The 24,080-nt window shown below is 51.8% G+C and overlaps 1 protein-coding gene across 2 annotated transcripts in view; it reads left to right on the top strand.

The window, feature by feature from the left end:
* Positions 1-23,538, top strand: part of ETS1 (ETS proto-oncogene 1, transcription factor) — an 86,224-nt gene extending 62,686 nt beyond the window's left edge. For both annotated transcript variants that reach the window (XM_027655609.1, XM_027655610.1), the window contains 5 exons: positions 1,820-1,897; positions 3,023-3,271; positions 6,877-7,137; positions 17,333-17,451; positions 18,648-23,538. In XM_027655609.1, the coding sequence (XP_027511410.1) occupies positions 1,820-1,897; positions 3,023-3,271; positions 6,877-7,137; positions 17,333-17,451; positions 18,648-18,863 (923 nt within the window). In that variant the 3' untranslated portion in view covers positions 18,864-23,538. The remainder of the gene's footprint in view (positions 1-1,819; positions 1,898-3,022; positions 3,272-6,876; positions 7,138-17,332; positions 17,452-18,647) is intronic.
* The last annotated feature ends 542 nt before the right edge of the window (positions 23,539-24,080 follow it).

The following is a 24,080-nucleotide window of genomic DNA, read 5'->3' as shown; positions in this document are numbered from 1 at the left end:
GTGTAGCCCTGGGAACCAAGAAATCTCCCTTCTGTGTTTGGCTTTCCTGGGGACTTTGTCCCTCTTGCACAAGCTGAGCCCTCTCTCCTCTGGTGGGTTCTGAGCACGTTTCCCAGCAGGGCAATATCTGTGAAGTGTTTAGGGTGTAACCAAGGACTTCTAAGAAATAACTCTGAGGCCTGGTTTCTGTTCCCTGTGGGTTACAGGGCTCGTGTCAGTGGCAGCTCATCTCCCACCCCTGCCAAGGTCTGGGCTGTGCTGGTGCTGCACAAACAGAAGGTGCAAAGTTGTCCCTGCCAGGTCCTTCCCCACTCAGGAGGAGTTGGGGGGCTGCACTTAGCGCCTGGGGATGGGATGTGTGGAGAGATCAGGGTCAAATTTGTCTCTCCATCCTCCCCATCCACCCACCAGCATCCCTTGGGGGTGTTGGTGCTGGGGTGGTGGTTAACCCCAAAATGTTTGGCTTTACCTGCCCCTGTGCCGGGGTCGCGCTGGGACACGCTGTGACCTCGCTGTCCCCTGGGCTGACCTCCCCTGGGAGCTCTGAGTGACTCACCTACCACAGACTACTCAGGGTTATAAAAAGGTAGCAGATGGGCCACTTTTCCTTGCTTGGATTTGGGTATTTTCAGGCGTATTTTCCCAAATTTCTTCCTAAAATAACCCCCTCGGTTCCCAGCAGTGAGTGTGAGCGCAGCCCAAGGTTGCTCTCCTGCTCTGTGGTCACCCACCCTGTGCCTTGGCAGCCACCACGGGGAGAGCAAAAGAGCTTTTCTCATTAGTTCTCTGTGTTTGCACAAACCCTCCTTTTGTTAGGGAATATTTTCCACCCTGCAATCCCCAGGAGAGAGGGCCAAAATTAGGCTCCTCGCGAGCGAACGTGCGTTGTCTTCGCTCGGCTCCTCTTGAGCCTCGGCAGAGACAAACCCAGCCCAGAGCTGCCTGGGGGGATTTGTTTTGGTTGCCCTCTGCAAAGGAAAGAAAATCTCCCGTGCCAGGATCTGTGCCTACAATGCCATGTTGGAATGAGAAAGGTGTTCATGGAAAAACTGCTCAGGGGAGGAGCAGCTTTTGTGTGGGAAAGCAAATCCAGCGCCAAGCCCGGGAGCACCAAAGGGCTTGGAAAAAGCAACAGGGAGCAGAGAATCTGTGCTTTGATGTGCTCTGTGCTCTTTCCCAGTGAATTATGCCTATAGAGAGGCTAAAATTTGGCATCCTGCCCACACATACACAGTGGAGTCTGGGCCAGGAGTTGGGTCATGGACAGTGGGACAAAGCATTTTTGGATGTGGAATGTTCTCCCTGCATCAGGTGCTGCATAGGCTGGGAATTAGCATTAATTAGGGGAGGGCTTAGGGGAGCTGGGTTTGGTATGTGTTACCCACTCCCTTGCACACACCTACTACTGGTCTAAAAATAGGGGTTTTCAGGGAAACAACTGCCCTTGTAAGGTGAGTTTTTTCGGGAGCTCACACATGGAAGCGTGATCAGCAACCCTCAGGAGGATGGAAGACAACAAAGACCAAGGCAAGCAAGGAAATGATGCAACTGGTGTTTCAGAACCACCTGGAGCCTCTGATTGAGAAAGTTGTTGCTCTTTGGGTTGGGTTGGTTTGGTTTAAATCTGGCCATACCTGCAGCAAGAATTCACAAAGTGTGTCAAATTTCTGTGGGATTTGAGCTTTTAATTAATTTCTGTTCCTTTGAACGTCCCAGTTTAACCTAGAGAGGAGCATTTTAGGAAGTTCAGACCTCTCTGTGTTACAACAAGTTTTGCAAAGCACAAATGTGTGACATTTCCTTCCTTTCCTCTTTGCAGAAGAGGTGAAACCATACCCAGCAAACGGAGCGAACACGACGTATCCCGAATCCCGCTACACCTCCGACTATTTCGTTAGTAAGTCTCAATTAGCAGTGTCATTCCAGTGCTTCCAGGCATGGAAGTGCCTTCTGGGAGAGATTTGTCTGCATCACATGAGGACTTGTGCAAAGTCGTGTTGGGTTTTGAGTTTATTTAGGAGCCATCTGTATTTTTGGGGTCTGATTTTGCAAGTGGTGTTTGTTTGAAGCTGTAGCTCAGCAAACCTTGTAAGAGACCTCAACACTCCTGAGTACTGGGAATTGTTAAAAACATATTTAAAAAGGAAGGGAATGGGGGAAGAAGGCTTGATTCTGAATGGCTAGGAAGGAGCCTGGCAAGGAAAGGGATGAGTCCTCAGTCTGCACTCCTGCACTTCCCATTGCTGTTGGTTTGGAGATGTTCTGGAAGCACATTGGAAATCTGGGAGGTATTTCATGAACCAGCTAAAAACCCCAGCTGACCTGGAGAGGGGAGATTTCAATGAGGTGTTAGGGAGACATCCTGCCCTGGGAGGGTGGTGAGGCCCTGGCACAGGTTGCCCAGAGAAGCTGTGGCTGCCTCATCCCTGGAAATGCCCAAGGCCAGGTTGGACGGGGCTTGGAGCAACCTGGGCTAGTGGAAGGTGTCCCTGCCCATGGCAGGGGGTGAAAAAAAATGGTCTTTAATTTCCCTTCCCACCCAAACTGGTCTGGGATTCCGTGATTCCATGATTCCATGATTCAGAGAATCAGGATTCCAGGCTCTGGCCAGTGAGGAGAGGGGACTATGGGAATGGTTCACCTGTTACAGTCATCAGTGAAACATTTCTGCCCTATATCTCCTTTGTGAGATTCCATTCTTCCTGATTTTCCAGCTCTTCCCCTCTGGCGGCTCTCCTCGTGGGAAGCACATTGGTGATGGCTGAGGAAGCCTGATTTTGTTAAATTACTGCATTTATAGGACAGGATAAACTTTTAGAAACCTCAGCCAAAAGGGTTTTAGAAACCACCTCTGTAGCTTTTAGAAACCTTTCCCAAAACTAGTTCCCAGCTGTTCCAGGTGTTTTATATCCACAGGCATTGCAGGTCTCCCTGGGGATGAGGAGGCTGGAGAGGGACCAAGCACTGCTCGGGTTTCTTTGAGCTTTTGAGATTGTTTCTGACGTTCCTGTTCTACCCTCAGGTTATGGCATTGAGCATGCCCAGTGTGTGCCTCCCTCGGAGTTCTCGGAGCCCAGCTTCATCACAGAGTCCTACCAGACCCTGCACCCCATCAGCTCCGAGGAGCTGCTGTCCCTCAAGTACGAGAGCGACTATCCCTCGGTCATCCTGCGGGACCCGCTGCCCACGGACCCCCTGCAGACAGACTACTTCAGCATCAAGCAGGAGGTGGTGACACCAGACAACATGTGCATGGGACGTGCCAGCAGAGGTAAAGCTGGGCCTAAACCCAGGGTTTGCTTGGCTTAGAATCATAGAATCAGCTGGGTTGGAAGGGACCTCCAAGATCATCAAGTCCAACCCTTGATCCAACCCCGCTGTGGTTCCCAGCCCATGGCACTGATGCCACATCCAGTCTCATCTTAAAAACCTCCAGGGAGGGAGAATCCACCCCCTCCCTGGGCAGCCCATTCCAATGGCTGAACACCCTCTCTGGAAAGAAATTCTTTCTAATATCCAACCTAAACCAACCCTGGCACAGCTTCAGACCATGCCCTTCTTCCTGTTCTCCCTGTAACAACATCCGTGCTGCCTTCCCTCCCCTGGGAGATGTTCCCAGGGAGCCTTTTCCCAACACATGTGTCTTCTGGAGCTGGATCCCCTGGTGGCTTTGAGCCCTCCCTGCCTTTCTTCCCAGGGAAAACTTGAAGAAGGTCTTTCTTTTCTCTCCTCCAGGGAAAACATGAAGGAGGTCTTTCTTTTCTCTCCTCCGCTGCCTGTTTTTACAACATCTGCAAAAATGTGCCATTTCTGGCACTGGGCTTTGATGTCAAACTCGGGTGAAATTTTTAAGCTTTAAGGTTATTGGGGAGGACAAACTGCTGGTGGTTGTATATATCCCATTTTTTTAGGAGATCGGGCAAAACCCCACAAATTCTTCACGAGTTCTCATCAGGAATTACTGTCAAGGGCTCTGAAGAGTTTTACACTCGATGATCCAAAGTCTTTGTCTATTATCTCCATGGATATTCTGCTGAATTCAAGCCCTGGGCTTTGTCAGGAGGTGCAGATGTCAGGGGCTGAGGCAGCAGCAGAGCTGAAGGACCCCCTGAATCCTCCTGCTACAACCAGACATCTCCAGAGTTAGAGGTACAGGATTCCTGGTTCAGGTGATGGGATTTAAACACCTGAGCACTTTGGAGGATCTGAGTCCAAACACCTTTCCAGTTAATACTATTAAATTCAGAACACATGGGGCCCAGCTGCCCCAGTGCTTTGTAGCCACATCACCTGGTGCAGGGTGAGGGGCAGGTGCTTCCAACCTCCATCAGAGCAAAAACTGAACCCACAGAGCTCAAAGTCACTGACAAAGGGGCTTCATTGTCTCCTCATTCCAGGTAGGGAACCTGGGGCACAGGGAAGGGATCTGCCCTGCCACCACCCCCTGAATAGAATCCAGATGTCCCCAAGCCTCGAATTCCTTGTGGTGATGTGTTGCTGTGAGCCAGGCTGGATGTGGAACAATGAAACCCCTTTCTCAGCTCTGGGAGCTGGGGAGGTGCTGCCTCCCCTTTGCAGCTCTGCTCTGCACATCCCAGCTCAGAGCAGCTCAGCTGCAGCTTCCCGTTCCTCTTCCAGTCTGCCAGGGAAGTCATTATCCGTATTATTACCTCTTCTCCTGACAGAGGTGACCTGGATGAGCCAGGAGGGCACAGGGTTATAATTTTGGGTGAACTCCTCTTTCTGTGGTTGTTTTTCTGCCTGAATTTCATCAGTGCCTTTCCCTTTTCTTGACCTTTTCTCTGACACAGGTGATTTCATAATTCTCCTCGAAATGCAATGATCCAGGAAGGCTTTTGCAACTGTACCTTGGGCCTGTGCTCAGTGGCAAACCTAAAAATGGTTTCAGGGGAGGGAAGAAAGAGCCCTTAATGCTGTTGTTAGCAAAGACTTTAATATAATGATTCCAACAGGCTGTGCTCACATTAACACATATTTCAGCCCTGGAAAGGGCCTTTGGTGGCAGAAATCCTCCCAGAAGGGTGGAAAGAAGCTTTAATAGAAAGCAGAGCCCGGTTAATTTGTATTTATGTCTGTCTTTACCTTGCATTATCTTAAAAGTTGAGTCTCTCCCTTGAGCATCACTCAGGGAGAGGCTTTTCCAGTCAATTGTCTTTTGTGGGGGCTTTAGGAGTGAATTCTTTGGTCCCATGGGAATTGTTTCACTCTGCCTTATCAGAGCAGGCTCCTGCCTAGAAAGTGGAGCTGTCAAACTCTTCTAAGCTTCTCCTGGGCTAGTGCAAGGCATGGTTTTTTCAGTTAGGCCAAACTGAGGTGAATTTTCAATGGACTGACACAAACCACACCCCTGTCAGGTTTTTAAGTCCTTTTCTAAGTGAGTTTGTGCTGCAGGACTGCTCAGGGAATTGGTTATGCCAATTAATGTGCACACACAGCAGTGTTGTTCTCCTTTAGCAGGATTCAGGAAAGCATTGAAGTGTATCCTGTGGAATTCTCAAAAAAAAAAAAAAGGCAAAAAAACAAAAGTGAGTTTGAAACATGGATATACCAATGGATCCAAACATTTGAGGATTCCAGGCCAGCAATCAGGGCAGAGCCTTCATTAGTTGAGTCTTTTCACAGCAAGTGCTCTTCAAACTACAACACAACAACTATTTAGGGAGTGTGCCAGCACCCTTCCACGTTCCCCTTCCCCTGGGATCCACTGTCCAGGCCCAGGCTGTGGGTAGCTCTGCCAATGGAAATTTCTCCAGGAGCTCTTGCACAATCCCAGCAGCTGTTTTTAGCTTGGTTTGGGAAATTAGTGAACTTGAATGATCCTGTTACGCTCGTAGTTTGTCAGGAAAGATGTTGAGCAATCAGCAGCGTAAGGGAGATCAGAGGAGCAGCTTCAGCTTGTTCTTTGGCTCCTTTTTTAGCTCTGTTTTAAGTACAGAGCGTGTATTGCTGTCTTCAGTGGGTGTAAATCAGCACTGCTGAGGATCTGGCCTCTCGTGTTCTGGTTTTTACTAAAAATACCCCAGAGAGCAGCTTTGATACAATCCAGCTGTGCTCACCTTACCAGAACTGGGAAAAGAGCTGCTTGAGCTCTCAGCCCTTTACTCTCCTCCTCCATCAAATCTGATGCTCCCTGGGGATTTGGGGGTGGAAGCTGCTTGTAACATATGGCAAGGAAGGGCTGCTGTGGAGTTTTGGAGGAAACATCAAAAGTAAAGGAGCTGGTGCCAGTGCCCGTGGATGGGCCTGGGCAGTGTTTGTATGGGGCTGGCAGAGGGAACAGAGGATTTATTGGGGACCCCCATATCCTTCAGCAGGAAGAGAATCATAGAAATCATAAAGTAACAGAATGGTTTGGGTTGGAAGGGGCCTTAAAGCTCAGCCAGTCCTACCCCCTGCCACGGGCAGGGACACCTTCCACCAGCCCAGGTTGCTCCAAGCCCTGTCCAACCTGGCCTTGGACACTTCCAGGGATGGGGCAGCCACAGCTTCTCTGGGCACCCTGTGCCAGGGCCTCCCCACCCTCTGAATAAAGAGGCCCTGGAGTGCCCATGTTTAGGCACCTGAACTCAGTCTGGAATATGTAAAGTGAATTATTTCTTTGATGTTGCCTTTTTGAAAGAGGACAATTGTTTCCAGTCAGCCCTGAGCATCAGCCCTGGGGAGAGAGAGGCAGGATTTGGGGGTTTGCCTCTGTCTCTCTCTGAACTTTTCCGGGGGTCTGAATGACAGGTCCAGGTCCAGGCTGCCCTTCCTTCAGAGGTGAGGGGTGCTGGGGCAGCCCCAGGTGCCCGCCCAGCAGGCAGGTGAAGCTCGTGTGCTGCCCATCACCCCTCACCTGCTGTTCCTGCTCCCCAGGCAAACTGGGAGGCCAGGACTCCTTCGAGAGCATCGAGAGCTACGACAGCTGTGACCGGCTGACGCAGTCCTGGAGCAGCCAGTCCTCGTTCCAGAGCCTGCAGCGCGTCCCGTCCTACGACAGCTTCGACTCCGAGGACTATCCCGCCACCCTGCCCAGCCACAAGCCCAAGGGCACCTTCAAGGACTATGTTCGGGATCGGGCCGACATGAACAAGGACAAGCCCGTCATTCCTGCTGCTGCCCTGGCTGGATACACAGGTAGGGATTCCCCATTCCCTGGGAAACCTCCAGGGAGGATCGTCCCCAGCACCCTGCAGAGCCCCCAGGGGCTGTGGGTACAGTGGCTGGGAGGGAGGGCTTTGGGACTCCCTGGGGTGCCCAAAGTCTGTGTTGCTGTTTGTTGGCTGGTGAGGGAGGGGTTTTGGGGGGTCTGTGGTGTGTCCAAGGTCTGTCCAAGGTCTGTGTTGCAGTGGGGTGTGAGTGAGGGGTTTTGGGGGGTCTGTGGTGTGCCTGAGGTCTGTGTTGCTGTTTGTTGGGCTGTGAGGGAGGGGTTTTGGGGGGTCTTTGGGGTGTCCAAGGTCTGTGTTGCAGTGGGGTGTGAGTGAGGGGTTTGGGGCTCTCTGGGGTGCCCAAGGTCTGTGTTTATTGGGCTGTGAGGGAGTTTTTGGGGCTCTCTGGGGTCAGCCCCATGCCTCAGGCACCCCTGAGAGCACTCAGCCCTCCAGGGCTGCAGCTCCTGTGAGGGTGGGCATCCCACAGCTCCTGCAGGACATGGGACCTGGCTGAGGGAAGGCCTGGTGTTCCATTCCCACCTGGTTGAGGCTGGAAGGAGCTGGTATCTGCTCGGATCCCTGGGAGCACAGGGTGGCAGAGAGCCCACATTCCCCCTCTGACACCGTGTTGGCCACTCGTGGTTCCCCCCCTCAGGCAGGAGCAGCTGCATCCCCAGCACTGCTGGGTGGGATGGGAATGATCCTCTCCCCTTCTGGCACAGGGAATCCCTTGCTTTTGCTCCGTACCTCGGTGTGAGGCAGGGCTGGGATGGTGCCAAAGCAGTCCCAAACATTTTCCATTCTCATCTGGGAGAGATGAGGAGGTGATAGGCCATGGAAACTCCTGTGGTGTCACAGCCCTGCAGCAACCTGGCATCTCCACGGAGATGGGATGGGGCTTCCAGCTAAAACTGAGCTCATCCTTTCCATGGCTTTTCCCCGTGCTCTGAGTGGAACTCAGAGCAGCTCCTGGCAGCTCCCCTTGCGCTGCACACGCTGATCTCTCCTGCCCCAACTGGGAGCAGCCGGTGGAAAGAGTTTGTGCAGATAAGGATCAGCAGGTTCAGAGCAGATCCTGAGGTGTGACTGTCCCTGAAATCTCCTCCCACGCTCGGCTCATCTTGGGGCTGATCTCGAGCTTTTTGTGAGGGTGGGGAGAGGGGTAGGAGGAAGGAGAGGTGGGGAGATAATTTTAGGAGTGCAGAAAAGGAAGTGGTTTGTTGCTATAGCTTTAGTTAGAAAGAAAGCTCAGCCCTGCCTGCTCAATGAGACCAAGTCTATACAAAATATATACAAAGTCTATACAAAATATGAGTGTGCTCTGCTGCTCCTGAAAGGATTTTGGCTCGGGGGGTGTGGTGGGAAGAGGCAGGAGGGGTAGGAGGGACCGTGCCCAGGTTCTTGTCCTCTGCTGTGCCACAGAAATTGCTGTTCCTGAAAAAAGAGACCAGGGACCACAACTTGCAATTTTTATTCCCATTTTCTCCCAGCAATGCCTTTGGGTATCCAGTGCCTGGGAAGGAGCACTGGATGAATTTTAACATCCGGGGAAACTGAGGCACAGAGGTGCTGGCAGAACTAGGAGCTCTGCTTTCCAAGCTGGATGTTTCCCTCCACATTTGCTGTAGCTCGTGGAAAAGAGTGGAAAAGAACCACCCCCGCAGAGAGGCAGGAGCTGAAGTCAGAGCTGGACCCTGTGCTTTTCCAAGGAATAGTAGCACCCCAAAGGCTGTCCTTGGCCTGGTGCCACCAGGAAGGGGGGACTTGGGTTCCTGCAATGCCAGAGCACAATTCCAAACCCTCTGTACAGTGTAACATTTTCCCTCACCTCATTTGAAACCCCCTTTTGAGCTGAGAAGAACATCCCTTGGCCCAGGCACTTCTGTGGGATCAATAAGTGGGAACGCCTGATTTTTTATTTATTTTTGCACTGATTCACTTGAGAGACTTTCAAATGTGGAGAGGAAAATCCAGGATCACTCAGAAATCCTTGGGCTGGGGCTCTGCTTGCTCTCTCCAAAGGCTGATGAACAATACTCAGCCCTCGCACAACCATATCCCTGTTGCCATTGGGAATGGGCTCTGGGCAGGGGATCTCTGCAGGCAGGTGACTCCAGAGGTGTCCTCTGACCCTTTCCAAGCCCTCTGGCCTGTCAGCACCTCCAGCTTTCCGTGCCAATGGTGGGTGCAGAGCAGAGCTGGGTGCCTGTGAGAGCAGCGAGAGCGAGTGAGGACGTGTTGTGTCACAAACTGGAGGAGAACTGGGCACTCTCAAACTCTGTGCTGATGCATTTCTGCCAAAAAATGCCACTCAGGCTGCCCAGCACTGCTGGGGGCTGTCTTGGGCCATCTGAGCAAGGAGTGGGGGACCCAGGCAGAGCTTTTGGTTCTTTCTTTGCTTTGCTCTGCACTCCTTTTACTTTACTGGGGGAGGAAGTGCTGTCTCGCAGCTCCAGCAGAGGAACTCGGTGTCTGGGCTCTGGCTGTGGCTCTGGGGAGGAGGTGGAGCCTCCAAACGAGCAGAGCAGGGGATTGACAGCCCAGGGTCCCCAAACAAGACCCTCATATTCCATTTCCCCCTCAGTGGATTCCTTGAGCCCACACCCAGCACCCAAAGGCACCCTGTGGGGCTGGGCCATCACATCTCCAGGGTTTTCTGGGGGTTGAGAACTCGACAATATTTGTCAGGTTTTGTTACCAGGGCCCTGTTTTCGTGGTGGTGGCCCAGGGAGGTGGCCCAGTGCCCTGTCACAGCACATCTCTGATGGTATCTGCCCCGGGAGGCGCAGCCTGGGCTGAGAAGGTGCATTTTGGCGGAAGCTCCGTCGTTCTTTGGTGTGTTCTTGGGGTTTGGTGTGTTCTCGGGGTTTGATATGTTCTTCACCAGCTCCGAGAGCTTCTCAAAGCTGCCTTATCTGCCCCCACATCTTGACCTAGTTTGACAAGTTGCCATGGTTGCTCAGATAGAGGTTGATGCAATTTTCTTATCTTTCCTTTGAAGGAGAAATGTGATTGCTCTGGAGTTGGTGAAGTTCCGTTTCCATGGCTGCAGGGAGGGCCAGCCCTAGACACCTGGGTCTGGAGCTAAAGCTTGGCCAGCTTGAGTCTCACTCACAGGAGCAGCTGGAGCTGTGTCAGGGCAGGCTCAGGTTGGATCTCAGGGAAAGGTTCTTCCCCCAGAGGCTGGTTGGGCACTGCCCAGGCTCCCCAGAGCAGTAGGCACAGCCCCAAGGCTGCCAGAGCTCCAGGAGGGTTTGGACAATGCTCTGAATTGTTGGGGTGTCTGTGCAGGGCCAGGAGTTGGACTGGATGATCCTTGTGGGTGCCTCCTAGCTCAGGAGATTCTGTGATTCTCCATCAAGGCAGATTTGGGGAGTTTGCCAGCAGACAGAGTGCACCTGGTACATTCAGGCAAGCCAGGGGTCAGGGGGTGTGTTGGCTGCTAAACCTCACCTTGGCTCAGCTGAGCTCAAAGCTGCCTCGTTGAGCAGCAGAGCAGTGTTGGGGTGAGTGGGTGGTGTTGGGGTGAGTGGGTGGCTGGTGCTCAGCTCATGCTGGAATGTGGCAGAGACCCCTCTGTCCCTGAGCCCGGCTGAGCTAAGCCAGGCTCAGCTCTGGGGCTGTGCTGTGGCTGGATCCTGCACTGTGCTGCTCCTGGTGACTCCCATGGCCACCAGCAGCTGTGTGGGACCTGCTGCCACATGGCCAAACCCAGCTGGTGTGTGTCAGGGTGAGCAGCCTGTGCCTGAGGCAGTGGGGTGGGACTGACCCTGCTGGCCTCTGACCTTCCAGCCCTGCGTTTGCTGCTGCTCATGCTGCCTCTCTCCTGCTGGCCCAGGGGAGGCTCAGCTTTGTGATGGCCATGGAGCTCTGAGCTGGTTTAGGTTCTGTGGAGCAGCTGTGTGGGTTGGAGCCGAGCTGTGGGGTTTGTTTGCTCTGTGTGTGCAGGACCCGAGCGCTGCCGGGGCTTTCCACAGCCCTCATGTCTGAGCTGCCACAGCCCCAGAGCTCAGCTGGGCTGAGCTGCTGCTGCACCTCACTGAGCAGGCACTGCAGGGCCCCTCCCTCGAGTGCAGGGAGAAAGGCAGGAAAGAGGGATGGGAAAGGTGGAGTCAGCCAGACCCTGATCCCACATCTCTGAGGCTGAAGGTGGTGCTGGCCTTGCCCGGTGGGGAAGCTGCTGATGCCTTTAAAGCCACTCTCAGCATCTAAAGAGTTAATGCCCCTTGAGTGTGTCTGTCAGACTGATGTTATCCTGTTATCATCCTGCCCTTACAGAATCTGGGAGGCAGTGAGGGAGCAGCCCCCTCTGAGAGATGTTATCTCCTCTGAGCACCCAGAGGCTTCTCTCCACCAAACCTTCCTGCCCAGGCCAGATCCCAGTCTGGTCCTCACTATCAGCATTCACAGGGCCGTGTCCATGGGGCCCAAATTTGCTGCTGAACCCCTGTGTCCCGAGTTGTGTGTGGTGCAAAGGCTCTGAGCAGCCTGTGTTTCTGGGTGATGTTATCAGTGACCCCGCAGTGAAAGCACAGCTGCTGTTTTGCAAGAAAGTCGAGTTGGTGCCAAAGAAAGTGGGTCTCTGTCAGGACACTTTGTGTACTGCTTCCCCTCCCCTTGTTGCTGTGCTGCTGCTCTGAAGCTCCCACCAGCCAGCTCCCCCACGTGCTGTGGTGATCAGCATCCAAAATTCCATCAGCAGCCCCTCTCCCACCATGCCCTACTGATCCCTCTGTCCTTGGCATCCAGAGCCTGGGCAGCAGTTCCTAGAAACACCAGCATCCTTCCTGCTCTGCCTGTATGGGGACCTGCCCTTGGGGTAGGGGGATCTGGAGATGCAGGAAGCCACCCCAGCAGCCAGAATCACAGAATCAACGAGGTTGGAAAAGACCTCTGAGATCATTGAGTCCAACCTTTGACCCAACCCCACCTTGTCACCCAGACCATGGCACTGATGCCACATCCAGTGTCTTCTTAAACACCTCCAGGGATGGTGACTCCACCCCCTCCCTGCCCAGCCCATTCCAATGGCTGAGCACTCTCTCTGGAAAGAATTTCTTCCTAATATCCAACCTAAACCTCCCCTGGCACAGCTGAAGACCCAGCCCTCTTGTCCTACTGCTGGTTCCTGGGAGCAGAGCCCAACCCCCACCTGGCTCCCCCCTCCTGTCAGGGAGTTGTAGACAGTGGGGAGGTCTCCTTTGGGCCTCCTCTTCTCCAGGCTGAGCCCCCCCCAGCTCCCTCAGCCTTTCCTCACGACCCTGTGCTCCAGTCCCTTCCCCAGCACAGCAGCCCCTCTGACCCTGTGCAGGGCAGGGGGTGGTGTGACCTGGGTCATCCCTGTGACCTCAGGGGTGACCAGCAGCAGCTCCTGCTGCTTTCTGCCTCTGGGGCCCTTCTCCCCTCCCCAGGGTGTGGAGCTTGAAGATGGGACTGGTTCAGTGGCTGCTGCTCCACCTGCCAGACGTGCAAACAAACCCAGTCCCACGCGCCACTGCCCAAGCGTGGAGGGGCTGAGCCCCCCCCGAGCTGCTGCAGCCCTGGGCTGGAGGGAACAGCAGCTCTGGCTGTGTCTCTGCTCTGGTTGGGGTTGCACAGCAGCTCAAGGCCTGTAGGGCCACCCTCGGGGGAATGGGAAGCTCATGAAACCCCCTTGAGCTTTGCCAGATGCCTCTGGAGCTCAGGGGAAGGTTGGACGATGCTTTCAGGCACTTGGTAGGATTGTTGGGGTTGTCCTGTGCGGGGCCAGGAGTTGATCTCTTCTAACTTGGGAGGTTCTGTGACCAGTCCTCCCAACACCTTCTTCCTCAGAGCAGAGGAGGCACCTCAGGAAAGCAGCTCTTGCTCAGAGTTGCCCACCTGACCCTTTTCCTGACTATAATCACGACCAAAAGCAAGTTGTTCCCAAGGAAGGTGCTTTCTGAGTCCTTCCCTGCTTCTTTTTGCACCTGTTTTTTGGAGATGCCTCCACCTGAGCTCCACCACTGCCCTCCCAGCACTTCCCAGTGTGTGAATCCTGCCCCAGTCCTGGCAGGAGCTGCGGAGGAGGTGGCTGGGCTGGGCCTGGGCTGACGAGTGATGGGACCAGCTTTGCTGTGTCCTGACACTTTGGGGAAATTGGGGACCACAGTGCCGTGGAAGGGGGCTGGGGCAGGGTGACTGAGGTGACACTCACGTGAGGGAGGTGAGGGCTGTTTTGGAGACGTTGCCACGAGCACTTGTTTTGTTGGGTTGGAACCACAAACCGCAGAGCCCCAGCAGAGGTGCAGCGCTGGGGGGGGTTTCAGGTGTTTTTTTTTCCTTTCTTTTCTTGTTTGAAAGAAGGAGAACAAAACAGAGGCCGTTGAGAGGGGTGGTGTGTGAAACCGTCTCGAGAGAGAGTGGGGATGACTCGTTTGGGGCTGTGCCTGCCCCGGTTTGGCACCATCTGCCCCAGCCAGGTGGTGCCACCAGCTCTACACCAGTTTAATTTCCCACTGCTTGGGAATGGGGTGGGGGACCTCCAAACCTGAGCAAGGAATGGTGTGGCACCACACCCTTAGCCCTGGGGACACCCCTGGGTGCCCTCAGGGGGCTGGTGCCGCGGGAGCTCTGGCTGTTCCCGCTGGAGGAGCCGCCTGTGCTCTGGCTCCAGAGGAATATTTTCCCCCTGACGCCGAGAATTCCTGTGGTGTGACACTCCCTGCTCAAGGACCCTGTTCAGTGCCACCAGGGCCAGACAGGGCCCCCATTGTGGCCCCTCTGGTGAGTGCTATTCTGAGCAGCCCCAGGGGTGCTGGAGGTCACCCCCCACCCTCTGATCCTCCCTTGTCCTTTGTGCAGCAGGGGCTGCCCCCATTCCCCAGCCAGGGCTGGGGTTGCTCTGGGAATCTCCTGGAAGTGCATAAAAGTTGCCTTGTGTCCCTCTACTCCACACTTGGAGCTGCATCCAAACCCAGGCTGCAGGAACACCCCAGTGGGGGTGGGTTTGGAGATAACCAATGGGTCCTGGGGTGGATTGCACCCACTGAGCTGTGCCAGCCTGGAACAGTCTGTGTCTGCTTGTGGCATGGAGTGATCCCAAGGGGGATTTCCAGCCCTGGATGGGGATGAGAGGAAGGAGTGAAGCAGAAGGGATGGAAAATGGACCTGCTCCCAGCTCCTGGGGTGCACACAAAGCCTGGCAGCTTTGGAGTTGTGACATCCAGGAGTGGCATCGCTGCACGAGCCAAGGGTTAGCTTGAAATCCTATGGGAAAAGAGGAGATTTCCAAGGATCTCCCTGCTCCTTGCTAGTCTGCAGAGTAGGTGAAAGGAGCCCATTTCTGCAGATCTCCCTCCCAGCACTAACTGCAGCTGCACGAGATGGTGCCTGGACTTCCAGAACCCTTTCCCTGTTCCATTCACCTTCCTGCCCTCCTGGTTTTGGGCACACAGGCTCGGGCATGTGCCAGGGTTTGGCTCCTGCCACCTCGTGCCTGGCTGACATCTCAAGGTGCCCTGGCTGGCACATCTGCAGGGCCCCTCTGCCCTCCCCTGGGGCAGGGAGGGTGTGTGTTTACAGGAGCTGGGACATGCCTGGAGCCCTGCAGTAAACACATTCTTCACATAATTGCTTGTCCAACACAGAGGAATTTGGGGTTTTACGTGTCCCACAGGGAGCTCGGAATAGACCTTGGGAATCCCTGTTCCCAGGATGACACTGCTTCCTTTGGAAATCCCACAGTACCCGGCCGAGGGTGGCAGGAGCCCTGCTTTGCTTGCTGGAGAGAGGGCAAGAATTTCTGGGTTTCCCCCGGGAAAGATCTCCCTGCCAGCTGGAAGCCAAGCAGGAACTGCACTGGCCACTTGGCTCGGGGGCAGTGCCACTGGAGCCTCCAAAGGCTCCTGCAGAGCCAGGATGGCCCAGGGGAGTTTTGGAGGCACTTCCTTACCCCAGAACCTGGTCTCTGGGGGATGGGCTTCCATCCAGCTTATTTTGGGGAGGGAATCAACAAAAAATCCTTGTCCTTCATTTGGGCAGGAGAGAGACAGATCTGAGAGGATGGACCCGGTCTCGCTTCAGCCTTGGCTCCTTGGCCATGTCTCTGTTACCCTGATTTGGGGCTTGGAGGCTCCCTGGCTCTGTGCAGGGAACTGGTGTAAAGGCAGAGGGGCCAAGAAATTGGTGTAAATTCATACGGGCCAAGACAAACCATCCCCTTGGGAATTCACCTGATGTTCCCCATGGAACACCTCAGGTGGCCAGAAAAACCTTTTTCCCAATGTTTTCACTGTGTTTATTTCTCTGCTGTAAACAGGCCCAAGCTTTGAGATGTGGTGGCATTTCAGGCCAGGCTTTTGGCTCTTCCCTTTGGGATGAGAGGCAAAGGCATCATTTGAATTTCCTCCCTCATTTTGGCTGGGATAACCCAACTCCATCCCTACTGGAGTCACTGTCTTGGCCAGCTCCTGCCGGGAGCGACTGGCTGGAGCCTTTCCCGCCGAGTCTCTTCCCATTTCCAGGCAGAAATGACACTGGGAGCTCCCTGCTTTGTCCTGCCCGTGGCTCTGATAACCCCCAGGGCTTGGCAGGGAACGCAGTGCCTCCAAAACCCAGGAGCAGTTCCCCAGGGATGACAGGAGGGAAGCAATTTGGGAAGGGCTGGATGGGACCCACGATTCCCCTGTCCTGGAGCCAGCTCCCTCATTTCCTCCTCCCAGCAGCTTGGCTGCTTTTGAGTCATTCCAAACTCTTCCCTCCTTGGGTTATCCCACAGCCACAGCTCTGACAGCTCCCATTGTCATTCCTGGAAACAGGCTGGGCTCCCTCCCTTTTTCTGAGCCCATGGCTCGTTTATTCCCCGCTCGAAGCTCATGCTTGTCGCTGTCAACACTGGGTTCATCCCGGCCTAATCCAGCCTGTGCAATTCCTCCTGGGATAAATCATTTCATCCATCGTCTGGCTCTGTTATTGTTATTATTAGGGATATGTCCTAGACTGGGTTTCAAACCTGGCAGGATCTCTCCCAAAACACGTTGCCCAGGGCTAAGTGCAATATTTTGGGCGTGGCCACATTTGGAAGTTGCTCATCAAAGAGATTTTGGCTCCAGGGCTTCTCCTCTACCTTGGGTTGGGACACGACCCAAGGAGGAGATAAATGTTGTGAAACTTCTCCATGAATCCAACCAAGACCAGGCTGGGGAGCACGGGGAGGCTCTGGGACCCTGAGGCAAATTCCTGTTGGCCAAAATTAGCAATCAGAGGAAAAATGGAAACCATGGCATTGTCAGGAGAGGTGGAATGTCCACGGCATGGGATGCTGTCCATCATAATCTGGCTGGATTAGGGGAACCAGCAGCCACAGGGAGGTTTCCTATGATTTCCTAAGATTTGCCATGGGGAAATCCACCCACAGGCCCAAGAAAGAGATAAATATTGTGAAACCTCTCCATGAATCCAGCCAAGACCAGGCTGGGGAGCACTGGGGGGCACTGAGGGGCACTGGGACCCTGAGGGAAATTTCTGTTGGTCAAAATTAGCGATGATTTTGGAAACATGGAGATTACAGCGTTGTCAGGAGAGGTGGAATGTCCATGGGATGCTGTCCATCCCCTCCTACCTCTCCAGCTGGATCAGGGGAAGCAGCAGCCCCAAGGAGGTTTCCCCTGGATTTGCTGAGCTCTGCCTTGGGGAGCTCCAGCAGTGCTGAGCTGGGGAGCTCTGTCTGTGCCGTCCCCACTCCGAGCTGGCCTCACCCATTCCTGCAGCAACACGCCCTGGGAAGAGGCCAAATAATTGTCATACCTGGGTCCCCCCTTATCTCGGGAAGGTCGGGAAGCAGGAGTGTGCTGGAGTTCACCTCATGGCCAGCAGCTCTTTGGCATGGACAGGGCTGGGTGCTCCTGTGCCAAGACAATGACTCCTCGCTCTTCCCCTGCCAGAAAAATAATCCTATTTATGTAACTCGAAGTGAAGCATTCCAGGGCATGAATATTCAGCTCTTCCTGCAAATAGGAAGCTCTGTTACCTGCAGGATTGAACTCCCCAGCTGTCAGCTCAGCCCACATCTTGCCCTGTGGCTGCTGATGTTGGTTTTGACAGCAGGAGGTTTTCTTTTCTTCCAGTGAACACCATTTGCATGGGATTTTTTTCCCCCATCCGGGATAGGAGGAGCTGTGCTTTTCATGGTATTAATGTCCCATTAATGTTTGTCTTTGTAGGCAGTGGACCCATCCAACTGTGGCAATTCCTGCTGGAACTGCTCACTGACAAGTCCTGTCAGTCCTTCATCAGCTGGACGGGCGATGGCTGGGAATTCAAACTCTCCGACCCAGACGAGGTAGAGTTCCCTGGAATGAAGTGCACAACCCAAATTCCTCTAAGATATTGGTGTGGACAACCCACTGCTCCTTTCTTTGGGGCTGGGATTTGTGCAATCATGTTCTTCTGGCCTTGGATATGTGGGGAAACCAATGAGTTCAAGCCAACTTAAACCTGGTTAAAAATGGGGCAGCAGTGATTTGTGCCCGAAGTTGGTGGGAAGGAGCTGAAACACCACAGGGAGAGGAGCAGTGGCAAAGCTCTTCAAATAGGCTGTGGACAGGTGAGGGGGAAACTGTCCACTGGTTTGGGGGAACAGATGGGATATTTGTTGCCTTCCCTGACTGAGGTTGGAGCCAGGTGGGGTTTGGTCTCTTCTCCCAAGTACAAGTGGCAGGACAAGAGGAAATGGCCTCAAGTTGCACCAGGGCAGGTTTAGGTTCGATATTAGGAAAATTTCTTCACCTTTCTTCACAGAAAGGGTTGTCCAGGCCTGGCACAGCTGCCCAGGGCAGTGGTGGAGTCACTGTCCCTGGAGGGATTTAAAAGCCATGTGGATGTGGCACCTGGGACATGAGTTAGTCATGGGATTGGCTGTGCTGGGAGAATGGTTGAACTTGATCTTAGAGGGCTTTTCCAACCTAAATGATTCTGTGTATCCTCATGGAATCCCAGAATATGCTGAGTCAGGAGGGACCCACAAGGACCATCCAGTCCAACCCTCAGCCCTGCACAGGCCCATCCCCAAGAGTCACCCCCTGTGCCCCAGAGGATCAGCCAAACCCTCCTGGAGCTCTGGCAGCCTTGGGGCTGTGCCCACTGCCCTGGGGAGCCTGGGCAGCGCCCAAAAAGCCTCTGGGGGAAGAACCTTTGCCTGAGATCCAACCTGAGCCTGCCCTGACACAGCTCCAGCCATTCCCTGGGTGCTGTCCCTGGTCCCCCCAGAGCAGAGCTCAGTCCCTGCCCCTCCTGTGCCCCTGCCCAGGCAGTTGGAACTGCAGTGAGGTCTCCCTTCAGTCTCCTCCTCTCCAGACTGAACCCTCTGCAGTGCTCTGGGTTGGTTTTTCCAAGCACTGATGCTCGTGGCCCACCCGTGTCCGTCTCAACGACGACTTAAACAACGAGGAGGAAAATCCTCTCCCTCCCCTCGTCCCCAGCCGAGAACTTCCCAACCGAGCCATGCTGACCTTTCCTCCCTTTCACCCCCTCTGCCAGGTGGCCAGGAGATGGGGCAAGAGGAAAAACAAGCCCAAGATGAACTACGAGAAGCTGAGCCGGGGGCTACGTTATTACTATGACAAGAACATCATCCACAAGACGGCGGGGAAGCGCTACGTGTATCGCTTCGTGTGCGACCTGCAGAGCCTGCTGGGCTACACCCCCGAGGAGCTGCACGCCATGCTGGACGTCAAACCCGATGCTGACGAGTGAAGAGGACCCAGGGCCACCCCCTGTCCTCCTGGAGAGCCTTTGGGACTGTGTTGGTGCATTTTTCCCCGCGTTTTTTGCTGTTCTTTTTGCCGTTCGTTACGTTGTGTTTTTTTCGGGAGCGACTCAGATTTGATGCTTTGAGGGGGTTGGGTGGAGGAAGAGGGAAACTTTTGGCCAGAGTTTGGTTCAGAGGAGGATGGGCTTTGTGGTTATTTCCTGCAAGCTCCAAGACAGGCTTTTTTGGGGCGAAATTCTCTCCGTTCGTTACGTTGGTTTTTTTTTCAAGAGTGACTCAGATTTGATGCTTTGAGGGTGTTGGGGGAGAGGGTGGAGGAAGAGCCAAATTTTGGCCAGTTTGGTTCAGAGAAGGATGGGCTTTATGGTTATTTCCTGCAAGCTCCAAGACAGGCTGTTTTGGGGTGAAATTCTGAGTTTAAGAAAGCCAGAAAAATGTAGCTCATTTAAAAAACCCAACAACCCCCTCCCCGCCCTTTGCTGTTTAGAAAAAATATGATGAAATGGATCCCTGTGGTTGTGCACCCAAACTGACAGTTCAAGAAATGACAATATACCCGAAGATTTCAGGATTTTCAACTTTTTTTGGGGGGGTTAGGGAGGGGAAAAACCAACTGGGTGAATATTCCTGCTTCGGGGAGGGGCAATATAGGAAAAACACAAGAACTCTTGTTCTTGTTCCATCACTTTTCTGTCCATTGTCTTCTTTTCTACAAGAGACAGATTTTTTTTTTTTCCTAGGAGGGATCAAGACTCTTTTTTATTTTTTATTTTTTAATTTGTTAAAGTTTTATTTTATTAAATTTTGTGCCAGTATTTGGTTGTTTTTTTATTTTTTTTTTTAAATAGTCTTAAGCTCTAAGATGGTCTCAGTATTGCAATATTGTGTGTGTTTGTTTCTGTTATGCCAGCAGAGAATTTTATCACAGTGAGGAAAAGGAGAAAAAAAAAAAAAGAATTTAGTTTATGTAGACCCCACTGGAGAATTGGAACGTTGCAACTTGGATGTGAAGGAAAATTAATTCCAAACTGGCTCCTGGTGATGCTGGCTGGGTGTGCCACCCTCATTTCCAGTCCCACGCTCTGTGCTGATAAAGCTGGTTGAAATATCTCCTTTTGGTTGTTTTTTTTTTTTTGCCTGGCTGCACAAAGCCTCTCAAGATTTCCATGGAAAATGTCTTTTTTTGCGTTTTCCAAATAATTTCTTTGCTCAAGGATCACTTTGGTGCTTACAGAAAATTAGGTTGGTTTGTTTGTTTTTTTTCCAACAAGGAGAAATTCCTGTGTTTTCAAGGTGACAGATGGAAAACACAGCAGTGAACTGAGGGGAAAAGTCAGGAAAAAGTTAAAAACCCGAAGGGAAATGTTTTTTCCTTCCTGTTGTGACCAGCTCTGTCTTTAGTGCTCTGTGTGTTGACCTGCCTGGGCACAGGAGGGGGGAAATTATCCCTGCAAATGGGCTCTTTATGGATTTTGGGAGCCCAGCCCTGGCAGGTGTGAGGGACACGAGGCAAACCCGGGGCAAACACGAGGTCTTGTGCTCAGGGGAGATGGTTTTGGGATCAATCCCAGTGGGAGCTGCTCCCTCTGCCCTCCAAACCTTTGCTGCAGCTGGTTTTTGTTTGGAGGGGTCAATCCTGCTGTGCCAAACACTTCCTGGGATGCTCTGGGGTGCCTTAGAGGACCAGTGAGTGTTCCCATATCCAGGTCCAACCCTGAAGCTGATCCATGAGGATCTGGCTGCCCACTGGAGTCTTCCCCCCCAGGCCTTTGCATTCCAAGCCAGTATTATGTGTTTGAACCAAAAGTACCTTCTTTTCATGTTGTTTGTCAGTCTGTGTGTTTTAGGGCATGGAGGTCATTCCAGGGGCACTGTGGGGCACCAGTGGGGTCAGAGGCTTTCCAGGGATGGGGGTGGGCAATGCCTGCCTGATCCCAAAGGATCAGCTTGGAAGGACAGGCCACTGAATGTAAAGAGCCAAAATATTCAGGCACTTCCCCCCTGAGCCAGGGGCAGGGCTGGAGGGGGAGCCCAGTCCCAAGGTGATGCTCAGAGGTCCTGGACCCTCATCCATTTCCTCCAGAGCACCTCTGGATCCTAAAATTGGTCATTTTAGGGCAGGTCAGCCCCAAAATTGCTGTGGCTTGAAAAGAAAATGCTGGTGGAGGAGCAGGGAGTGGCCAAGAGGGAACTCCAGCCCAGGGGAGCAGAGGGGGGTTTGGACAGGGAGGTTGTTACACCGTGAGCTCCCGGCCTGGGGGTTGTCCCACTGAGCCCACGGGAGGAAAAGGTGGGATGGATGAAAAGGGGGGAAGAGGGGATGGCTGGAGGGTGAAGGGAACATGCCCCAAAGGAGGAAAGGGATGCTGCCCACTGGGAAGTTAAGCCCTGGCTCATCTGGGCACACAGGGAGGGTGGGGAAAGCAGAGGAGAGGAAAATTGGGATGTCGTGGCTGAGTCCCCTCCATCAGTGAGGCACCAGGGCAGAGCTCCACTGTGTCCTCTGAGCAGGAAAAGGAGTGCAGGGAGATGGGAGGGCACAGAGGGCACAGGGGAGGAGCTGGTACAGGGCAGGACACTCCATGTGGGTTGGATTTTCCAGCAGTTGGAGGGGTTTGGGGCATGTTCAGGGGCCTGTCTTGCTGCAAAGTGCCCTGAGCTTCCCCAGCATGGGTCACTTAGAACCCCCTTACACGCCCACAGAAAGGTGCCAGGCACTCCAGCTCCTGCCCTGGCACCGTGCCCTGTCCCAGGACATCCCTCCTGCTTTGCTGGGATGCTCCACTGCAGCTGAAGTGCCTTTTTCAAGCAAAAAACTGGGATAAAATTTCCCTCCAGCAGAAGGAAGCTCAGGTTCAGGTGCAACCCCATTGTCCTGCCAGACTAAATCCCACTTCCACCCCTCCATGCTTATAATTCCAGGTTTCCAAGCTGTGTTCCCAGTGATTTTGGGGAGATGGTTTAGAGGTTGGAAAGGGTGAGCCATGGGGAGCAGCTCTGGTTTTTGGAAGCAGCCCCTGGCTGGAGTTTCTCCATCGTTTCTCCATCGTTTCTCCATCAGGGCCATCATTTTCTCTTTTCCTTTCCTTTTTATTCCCGCTCCAGGGACCATCCCCGAGATGTTTGCTGTTTATACACTGGAAATTTGCAGATTTGTCTTTGTTTCTTTTGATTTTGTTCCTTTTTTCCTTCTCCTCCTGCCTTCCCTGCTGGCCTTTGGTTAGGGCTGTGCTGGACCAGCCTTGCTCAGCCCAGACCCTCTGACCTCCTGGCCTTCAGCTCCATGGGAATGTGGGGATCCCACCCGTGCTGGGATATCCAGAAGGCTGGATTGGAGGGGATGAGGAGCTGGGACTCACCCTGAGCTGGTTTCTCTGCATGGGGGGGAATTCCACCCCCGTGGCCGTTGGAAATCGGGTGGTTTTGGGATGTCTCAGGTGCTTTGGGGTTTTTTGGGAATATTTTCTGCGTCCTGCTCATTTTCTGCTCTTCTCCACGTGGTTGATGTCCCTTGGTCCCTCTGGCAGAGCCTGAGCACTTCTTTGCAAACAGCTCTCGGGGGCCTCGACGGTCGATATTTGGGACCATAAAAGAGGGGAAAAAACCCCAATAATGAGAAAAAACAAGCACTTTTCTGCTGCCCATCTCTCTCCAGCCCCGTGTGTGGGACCACCGTAATCCTTGGACACTTCTGTGTGTCCAAGTGTAAATCCATGTTATTCCCACACATCCTCATCCAGTCGTGACCATTCAGGTGGAGAAAAAACCAAAACAGAAAAGATAAAATGAGATTTAACCTCCTCACAGTTTCCAAACCAACTCCTCTTCCAAAAAAAGGGGTCCCAGAAATCCCCAGGAAATCCAGGAATCACCTCCATCTTCTGCTTCTTGCTTTCTTTGGAGGGGTTTTCTCCCAGGTTGTAGGACTTGATTGCTTATTCCATTGGAAAATTGGGATGCCTTGGCGTGCTCTGCTCTCTGGTAGGGTCTATATGATACCCCTGAGCTGTTGTCTACATTCCAAAGAGGTTTAAATAAATGATAAATCTATGTATACATATATGTTATAATGGAATATCTCCAGGAATTAACTGCCTCAGTAAAAAAAAAAAAAAAAAGAAAAAAAAAGGAAAAAAAAGGAAAAAAAAGTCTTTTTTTTGGTTTTATTTTGTTTTTACACATTTTTTTTAAGCTGATAAACAGAGAAGAAGAAGAAGAAAAAAAAAAAGAGATTGTTATATTGTGCTGTTCGACTATTTTCCAACTTGTATTTTCATATAATTTATATTTTTTAAAAGTGGGGCAGGGAAAAAAAGAAAAGAAGTTTAAAAGTGAGATTTAACAAAAAAAAATAGAAAAAAAAAAGGAAAAAGCAGGTGCTTTTTAAAAAAACCCCTGAGCTGAGGTAGCTTAGAGATGTAGCGACGTGTGTGTGTGTCTGTGTGGTGTGTTCTGGTCTGTTTTGGTCTTTTTTTTTTTTAAAGGATACAAAATTAAAAAGAAATCCCTCCTGCATTGAATTGTTGAAGAAGGGGGGATTGGTTCTGTTTGAATTGCTGATGCTGGCACATCATTTTGCTGGAGAGTTTTTTATATACTGTAGCCTTATTTCATATCGTATTTTAAACCATGTGAAATTAAAAGAAGAATAATTCCTAATTCCCGGTGTCCGTGTGATCATTCCAGGCTTTTCCTCTGGGAATTTGGGGGGCAGAAAGGGGAAAACCAATGGGAAAATGGAGAAATGCCAACAATTATGTATTTATAAAAATTCTATATTTTATATTATCATGTTATTAATAATATAACAATATTTAGATTCTTGTATTACAATTATATAATCTATAATACTATATAATTTATAATATTTATAACAATATATATTACAATTAATTATATATAAATATATAACAGTACAATAGTTATAAGATATTATTTATTGAAAGTATATAAAATATATATATATATTTTTAATATTTATAGCAATACTTATAGTATTATAAATCATTCTTTATAATAATATATATCACATTAGATATTATATTAGAAAATAGCTTATATAAAATTGTATATTTTATATTTTTAATATTTATAACTATATTTATATAATTTTATGTAATTATATCTATTAATATACAATATCACATTATTCATTATATTATTTTTAAAAATTATTTATAGATAAATGATATATTTTACAT

Source organism: Corapipo altera, unplaced genomic scaffold, assembly GCF_003945725.1.
Source record: "Corapipo altera isolate COAL_440 unplaced genomic scaffold, ASM394572v1 71, whole genome shotgun sequence".
Taxonomy (NCBI): domain Eukaryota; kingdom Metazoa; phylum Chordata; class Aves; order Passeriformes; family Pipridae; genus Corapipo; species Corapipo altera.
This window is presented reverse-complemented; position numbering and strand designations above follow the sequence as displayed.